Raw genomic sequence first — 8,725 nt, forward strand, 5'->3', positions numbered from 1 at the left:
CCGCTTACGGCAACAACAAAAGTAGTATTCCTCCCCACATGATGTCCCCATCTCCGCACCCGCAGATTGTGGGGATGGGGAACGAGTACGCCCCCCGGATGCAGTCGTCTCCCTATCCCCAGCAGCAGCAGCAAGGTGGCGGCGCGAGCACGCCAAACAGCATCGGCCGCCGCGTCCGCACACCTGGGCCATCAAACATGGGGCCACAGCCTCAACAGCAGCAGCTGCCTCCTCCTCCGCCGCAGCAGCCGTACTACGGTGGCAATCAGGGTGGAGGGATGAGCTACAACCCAAATATGCGCGGCTCTGCCCCACCGCCGCCGCCGCCGCACATGGAGCCGTCGCCGAGCTTCGTCAATGGCACGCCGCAGCAGCCGCAGCCCGGAATGATGCGCGGGGATGGCGGCTATGGCCCGGATGTGAACAACAGTCCACCGCCACAGAACAACGGCTATCGTGCTGGGCAGCCGCCTCCGCCGCCGCAGCAACATCAGCAGCAGATGCACATGCAGTCCTCTCCCCTGCACCCGCAGCACTACCAAGGCAACGGTGGCTACGGCGGTGGTGGTGGCCGTGGGATGGGTGGTGGGATGCAGAACCCGAACATGCAGATGCAACCGCCCCCACAGCAGCAGCAGCACATGATGGGGGGCGGCGGCGGCAGTGCATCGAACAGTGCAAACCGTGGCATGATGGGGCCGATGGGAGGCAGCAAGCAAATGCAGCAGGGGCCGCCGCCCCCACTGCAGCAGCAGCAGCAACAGGCGATGCCGCCGCCGCCGCAACAGCAGCAACCTGGCATGAACAGCAATTGGGGCTCGCCGCAGCCACCGCCGACGCACATGCAGGCAAACGTGTCTCCGCCGCCGCAGGGGCAGCCACAGATGGGTGGAATGCAATACGGCGGCGGTGGCCCGGTGCCGATGGTGGGTCGTGGCCGTGTGCCTGGAGCGCGCATGGGTGGCGGAGGGATGGGGCCGATGGGCGGCAACAATATGGGTGCCCCGCCGCCGCCGCCACAGCAGCAGCAGCGTCAGCCGCCGCAGCCGCCGAGTATGATGAGTGGCATGGGCGGCCCGCAGCAGATGCCGGGTGGCGGCAACATGAACCCGCAGATGATGATGCCGCCACCACCGCAAGGTGGACAGGGCCCCATGATGCAGCAGAGCGGCGGTGTTCCGGGCATGTACGGTGGAAGCATGGATGCCAACATGATGGGCGGGATGGGTGGCCCACTGATGCCGGGGTACATGGACGCTGACCCGCGTGGAGATCTCGCCCCGCAGCAGACGCTCTACGAGTTCCTCATGGAGAAGCGGCTGCTGCGCAAAACAACCCTTGGCACCTTCTTCCCTGAGGGCTACGACCCAAAGTGCAATAGCCGTATCACAATTGCGGTGGACGGTAACTACATGATTACCAACCTCCGCGCGCAGCTGCAGCGCACCGACCCGCTGTGGTTCCTGCACTCCTGCCTGCCCGACTGCCTGCTGTCGCTCGTGCACAAGCACGTGGAGCAGATGCGCGCGCACCACCTGGAGCCGTTATGGGTGCTGAGCGGCATTAGTATCAACGGCGATGTGGAGGCATTCCTGCCGAGCCCGGACGAGCTGCACTCGCGCGATGCAGTGTGGGCGAAGCTGAACGAGGGCATCGATCTTCCCACGCAGGACGAGATCACCGAGGCCTTCGAGACGTCGTCGGCCGTCGGCGAGGACGTGCTGCGGGCCATTCAGCGCTTCCTGCGCACGGAGGAGAACGTGGTCTGCGTGACGGCGCCGTTCCTCAACTGGTGCCAGATGTGCACCCTCCACAAGGAGGGCATCGCGCAGCTGCTGATGGGCCCTCCAGAGATGCTAATGGTGCCCTATGACGACATGAAGGTAATTGCTGAGGTGAACTTGCAGACGAGCGAGGTGGCCTATTACGACCGCGACGAGGTGCTGCGCGAGCTGTTCCCGCGCTACGTGACGGAGACGTCCACCGCCGCGGCTGGCGATCGCTTTCTCGACTTTGGGTTGCTCATCGCCTCGCACCCGGCCATCACGACCGCCCACGCGAGTGTGCAGCTGTCGACGCAGAGCATCTACGAGGAGCTGTCAACGCCGCACCCAAACTTCAACACTCTTCGCGAGTTCATTGATCAGTACGAGTATCCGCAGAACCAGAATGAGCGCCCTAATCTTGAGAAGCTGAAGCACTCGAAGGGCCGCACATACATTCAGTACAGTCCCGTCTTCTCCAACCAGGTGACGTCGGAGTCTTCGCTCGTGTACTTCAAGCGCATCCTAGACCCCAGCCTGACGAACGCGAACATGCCCAACAATCTGTCTGGCGTGTTCGGCTACCTCGTGCCGCTGTCCCTATTCTACTTTCAGTTCACCGGCCTGCTCTCGGTCGGCCTCATGACCGCCGTCACCCAGCTCTACATCCGCGATGAGTTCCCCGTCGCCGACACAGAGGAGTACCACCACTTGCTGCACCCTCTTATGGCACTGCGTGGGCAGATCATCTCGCAGATGGTCTCTCGCATTAAGGCAGATGCGCACGGCCAGCGCCTCGGCAAGATCTCATGGGTGCGGTGGTTTGACTCGATCCTGATGAGCGTGCTGCCGCCCGATCGTCTCATCGTGTTGGACGAGTGGAACCTCAAGAACTCGCCAGAGCTTGCCAGCGTGCCGGATGACCAGCTGGAGAATATCGACATGTCCATGGTGCTCTCCCTCAAGTCGTCGGTAATGTGCATCCCGGCGCCGCAGTTGCCGGCCAACGCGTCCCCTCGTGATGCACCGATCTTGTACCACGGCAAAAAGGAGACGTTCTTCGCGATTTTGCTGAAGACGTTCGACTTTGTCGGCTACTTCTCCCACTCGGCGGATCCGATGGATGGCGCTGAGTTGGCGTCGGAGCCTGTGCAGGTGATGGTGCAGGGCCAGTCCGCCCCTGACGATCAGAGCAACGGGCCGGACGGCGGCAAGGGCGACCTCGCCGACAGCTCCTCGGACCCGAACATGAGCGAGCAGCGTGTCTTCTTCACAGCTTACCTTAGCATCTCCCTCGAGCACTGCCCACAGGAGTTCCAGTGCGCGCTGGTGCGCTTCACCGAGCTTGTGCGCGTCAGCACTATCAACTCCATTGCTTTCACCTTTGCCGACACCATCGAACTGCAGCACGACGAGGACGGCGCGCTGGCCGACCCACCAGAGGTGCTGCTGGCGACGCGCATTGCCTGCCTTGTGTCAGTCCCGTATCAGCAGAAAACGGACGAGGAGTCTGAGTTCGAGTGGGCCCCGGTGTACAGCCGCCAGCTGTGCGCCTTCACCGTCATGTCGCGTGTCATGAACCGCAGCTTGCGAGTGCTGACGGAGGCCATCGCTGCCGCGCTGTTCCTCTCCGGATTTAGCGACTGCTCTTTGGAAGACTACGACAGCATGACACCACTGCTCCCCTTCGGCGACGTGCCCAGCTCACTTGGCGGCCTGCTCCTGCACTACGTGCTCGTCTTTCCGCCCGACTACGAGGCGAATTGCCAGACGCCCGAGGAGCGCTGCCGCCTGCTGGAGACGAAGTTCAAAGCAATCCCGAACATCCAGACCCAGCTGCGCCGCGTCATGGAGTTTACCTTTCACGCGCTCTACCTGCTCAACGTGTACATCCTGCGCGACCCGAGCATTGTGAGCTCGCCAGAGCTCGTTGAGACCGACGTCGTTGCGAACGCTCTCAATCTGCTGCATGAGAAGTGGGTGCTGCACCTTGACGGGCCGGCCCCGGAGGACGTGCATGGGTACTTCCAATTCGAGTAGCGAGCGGAAGTGAGGGAGTTGATTTGGTGGATCTTAGTCGAGCGAATTTTTCATTCTCACCGTGCGAGGATGACAGAAGAGAGGGAGAGCGGCGGGGAGCGTGAGGAGGAAGGGGAAGAGGAGACAGGCGGGGGCGGGCGGGTGGGCGGGCGGCGTGACGGCGTGACGGCTGGAGGAGGGGTGAGGACGTTCGCACGCCTCCTCCTCTCTCACTCCTGTGCCCTCCCCCTCCTCTTGTGCCCTTTCTCCCCATATTAGTGCTGCTGCGGTTGTGACTGTTTCTCCTTCCCCCTTTTCTTTCTTTTGTTTCGTTTTAGGACTAGTTTTAGATCTCGCCATTGGGCTAGCTGTGCGCGTGTGTGCATGTGAGTTCAGGGTGTGGGCAATACGTCGGTGTTGATGCTATTCTTTGTCTTGTCGAGCACATCATCATTCCGCTCCCCCTCCCTCTTTCCCTTCCACACCCACAGACACGCAGACACGTCATCTGAGGCCGTGTGCGTGTTGCTTTCTTTGTCAGCTCCTTTGAGTCTCTCTCCCTTCTCAAATATGCCCTCCCTTGCCTCTTCAATCTTCCCTCATCTTTCTCTCGCTCTCTGAGTCCGTCGAGTCTCCTGATACGCACGCTCTCCTCGCCGCCCCCCTTCCTCGACTTCCCACCTCTCTCTTCCTCCCCCTGACCAGCGACTGCAAAACGAAAGGAGAGGGAGAGCGTCTGCGGGAGAATGCCGATGTGCAGTAGCAGTGGCAGCGGCGGCAGCAAAGGCAATCACCGGCACGCCCACGACTTCTGCCCAACTGCAGTCCCCCCCCCCCTTCTCCACGCACGTGCGCGCACACAGAGAGTTCATCTCTGACCCCTTCTCTCCTCGAGTTCGACGAGAAAAAGGACGTTGGCGCAGCGAACAACCACATCATACGCTGAATTCAAAGGAGTGTATGCGTGTATGTATGCGTGTATGTGTGGATGTGGGGGTGTGGGGGGAGGGGGAGCAGGGGGGGGGTGGAGGCAGTGGTATATGAACACGGCATGAGGATTGGGAAGGGATGGAGAGAGGGGAGGGGGCGATTGTGCAGCAAACGCGTCGAGGGGTGCTGTTGTGGTGAAAACAAAAAGGGGGCGGGGGCGGGGGCTTCTGTTTCTCTTTCTCTTCGGTGGCGTTTATGCTTTTTGTATCTCCCCCCTTCCTTCCTTCCTTCCCCTCCCTCTTTTCTCGTTGTATCGAGTTTTTTTTTTGTGTGTGGGGGTTGTGCACCGGATCTCTCTCCCTCTTTCTGTTCCGTTATACTCCGTGATCCGACGGGACTGATATCGCTTTCGGTGCGCACTCTCCCCCCTCCTCCTCCTCCCTTCTTTCGATTTGCTCGAAGTGTGCGGAGCACGGTTGTACATGCATTTGCAAGTGCGCGTGAATGTGTGTGTGTGTGTGGGGGGGGAGGGTGAGTGCGTGCGTGTGGCCGTGCCAATGGCTGGTAGCTTGCGATGGATCTTTTTTTTCTTGGTTTCTTTCCGGTTGTTGTGCATGTGGTTGTGTAGCGTTGGTACTCAGGCGTGCGACGGGTAGTGGTGGTGGTGGAGACGGGGGAGGCAATGAAAGCATGAGATGAAGAGAAACTCACCACGCGAAGGGGTGGGGTGGGTGGGCGGCAAGAAAGGACGAGGCTACACGAACAGAAAAAAAAAGGAGATACAGGTGTGGAGAGAGTGGGCGGCGTGTGCCCTTCGCACCTTTCCCGCTCCCTCCTTCCGCCATGCCTTCCATCCTTTCTCTCCCTCCCCCCTTCATGGGCGAAAGAGGTCAGCACAAGGGATGACTGGAACGCGCAATGTAACCACCCCTTCCTCCCTCTCTCTCCACCAAACCTGTCTCCTGATAAGACTGAGGGAGAGGGTGCGTGCGTGCATCAGCAGGAGTGCTCCCCCCCCTTCCCCTCTTCCCCCCTCTCTCTCCCCTGCTCCTGCGGCCCTTGTCGTTTGGTGAGTTTTCATTGCTAGTGATTTCCTTTGCCTTTTACCTGTTCCCCTTCTTCCGGCGATGTTTCCTTTTTTTTTTTTGCCTTTCTGCCCCTGATGTGTGTGCGTGTGTGTGTGTGTGCGTGTGCTTGGCTGCTGCGCCGTTTCTGTTGTGTCTTGTACCTTTTCTTGTTTGATATCTTCCTCTCTTCTTCCTTCGTCTTTGTGTTGGAGCCCCTTTCTCTCTTTCTGCGTGCGTGTGTGCGCGCGCGCGCCTGTCTCGTGCTCTTTCTAGTGGATCGTTGTTGTTGTCGTTCTCGTCATTCACACATGGTGCCATTTTGTGCGGTGAGGCCTCTCTCTCTCTCTCTTTCGTTTTTGTTTTTCCTCCGTCTCCGTGTAAAGGGCTCCGGAGTTCGTTGTCGTGTCTCTCTCCCTCTTGTGTGTGCTTCTGAGCTGGTGCGTTTTGCTCAGCGTGGTTTGTGTGGTTTGCTCGCTTTGTTATTGTTTTTCTTGGCCTGCGTATGTGCTCATGAGCGTTGCGCGAGCGTCGAGGGTCGATGAGTGGCTCCTGGTGGGTCTCGCGGAGGGTTTCAACCCTTTCTCCTGTTTTGGTATCCTTCCACGTCTCTTTCCGTCTTGTCTACACCCCGGCTCTTACTTTTCCCACTTCCTCGCTTGTTTCCATGGTGCCTTTGGTCTCCCGTGCGCGTGTCTTCCCTGCCTTGCCCTCCTCGCTCCCTCTCCTTTTCCTCCTTTCCTCGCCGCTTCATCACGTTCCTGTGTGTGTGTGTGTGTGTGTGTGTGTGTGTGTGTGTGTGTGTGTGTGTGTGTGCCTCGAAGGCTTTGCCACCGCACGTTTCCAGAAAGAAGCGCGACGAGACACGACAAGGAATCTGTGAAAGCAAGGCACGAGCACACATGCGCATACGAATGAAAAGGGGAAACTGAGGAACAGCAACGGCATCTTCATCCCCCCGTCCACAAAGAAGACGAACGCTGATGGTGTTGATGGTGTTTGGGGGGTGGGCGGCGGCGCTTCCGTCTACGCACTACCGTCCGCCTTCACACTGCCGACCGTCTCCGTGTCGTTCACCGCGCCCTTCTCCACATCGGACCCCACTCCTTCCAGTGTGCACACAGGCATTCACTTCATCACGCAGGCAGACAAAGACGGACACATCAACGCCTCTCATAAACGTATCCACGTCAAGGATGGCCCTCCCAGTCGTTGGCTCGCTGTGCGTGTGTGTCGGGTGTGGCGTGTTCCCGTTGCCGTTGTTCTCGCCGTTTTTTTTTTGTGGGGCCGTGATGACGTGTGAAAGTGGGGAGGGGGTGGGGGGCAAGGAACACACACACACACACCCCTTTCAGTGCGTGGCACCGCAGGGACCAGTGCACCCACTCTCTCTCCGTGGGAGAGCCGGGCGGCCTCCTTCCCCATCCCCTGCCAAGTGCCGAACGGCTTGTGGTGGTGACGGGGTCTGGTGCCTACGCCGCAGAGGAGGGGTCAGAGCGATGTATCGCTGCTGGTGCCGGCGGTGGGGTCCTGGACGACGTTGCGTCGGAGTGACCCGCGACAGTGAGGCAGATCTTCGCCATCCACGTAATGGGTAGAGCGTCATCGTGACCCGAGCGTCTCCCACCCACCCCCGGGCCCTCGCACCGCCCACTGGTGTGGGGGGCTCCTGGGCGCCACCGCGAGGGGGATGCACCCGGTGGCGGCCGGCATGGTGGGCGCGGTTGCGCGGCGACCCGAGAGGCATGGGTTGTGGGCGTGGGTGGGGGCAGGGGCCGTGCTGTCCGATGGCTGGGTCGGCGCATTGCTGTGGCGCGCGTGTGTGTCTACGGCTGCCATCGTGTCACGCGAGGTTGGGCCTGTGACGGAGGAGGCGGAGGCGTAGGAGAGACGTTCGACCTCGTGTTGCATGCGAGTGACGTGGACACGTAGGAAGCGGCAAGGATTTGGTGTATGGGGTTTCTCTCATTATCTTTTTCTCTGTTTTGCGTGAGAACGCGTCTCTTGTCGTGTGACGACTGTGGGTTGTTGTATGCTTGTCGATGCTGCCACGGCATTGTTGTCTGCTGTTGTTGCTCTTGGCGTGGATGCTGTGGTTATGGTGCACCCTTCGTCTCCTGGGTCGCCATCTTCTCTGTGGCACACACGCGTGTCATGGTCGGCGATGTTTTTTGTTGTCGTTGTCCCTTCTTCGTATGGTCGCCATCACAGCGTCTCTCTTTCGCTTGGTGCGTTTCCCTCGCTGCGCATGGTGGTTGGTGTTGTCGTTGTGGTGATGTGCACCGTTTCGTTGACTTCACATACCTATATGCACATATATATGTATGTATCTATGTGTACATATATATATATATATATATACATGTATATATGTGTATATATATATATGTACGTATCTATACCTAGATATATATACACACACACGCGTATCTAGATAGATATACATATCGATATATATATATATGTGTGTGTGTGAGTGTGTATTTTTTTTCTGTTGTTTTCCCCGGTGCATTCCTTTTTTTTTTCGTTTTTTTGTTTGTCTTGATCTTGTTCTCTGAAGTATGTGTGTGTCGGTCTGTCCGTCTCTCTCTCTCTGTGTGTCTGTGTGTGTGTGTGTGCTCCCCCTCTCTATTTCAGGTTTTTTTGTTTGTCTGTGAATTGCTCTGCATGTGTGCGTGTGTGCGCTGTGTGTATCGTTGACGTTTATGTGGTGCCGCACGAGAGGGGTAGGATGGGAGAGGCAGGGAAGGACCGTGTCTGGGACACTGCTATGGTGCAGTAAACGGCGTGGTCACCTTGTTCGAATACCACCCCACTCCCCCCTTCCCACTTCCCCCCGTGCCGTCTGTCTCTCTCTCTGTCTTTATGCGTGCGTCTCTGTGTTTCTCTGTCTGTCTATGCCTGTTTCCGTGTGTTTGTCTGTGAGCTTTAAGTGCCCCCCTCCCCACT

The 8,725-nt window shown here is 58.8% G+C and overlaps 1 protein-coding gene across 1 annotated transcript in view; it reads left to right on the plus strand.

Moving 5' to 3' along the window:
- Positions 1-3,803, plus strand: part of LMJF_21_0820 (conserved hypothetical protein) — a gene marked incomplete at both ends in the record, with an annotated part of 4,122 nt that extends 319 nt beyond the window's left edge. Inside the window, one exon of the mRNA XM_001682965.1 lies at positions 1-3,803. This exon is cut by the window's left edge and continues 319 nt beyond it. Coding sequence (XP_001683017.1) covers positions 1-3,803 — 3,803 coding nt within the window.
- Positions 3,804-8,725: the final 4,922 nt, after the last annotated feature.

This window comes from Leishmania major, chromosome 21 (genome assembly GCF_000002725.2).
Source record: "Leishmania major strain Friedlin complete genome, chromosome 21".
NCBI classification, from domain to species: Eukaryota; Euglenozoa; class Kinetoplastea; order Trypanosomatida; family Trypanosomatidae; genus Leishmania; species Leishmania major.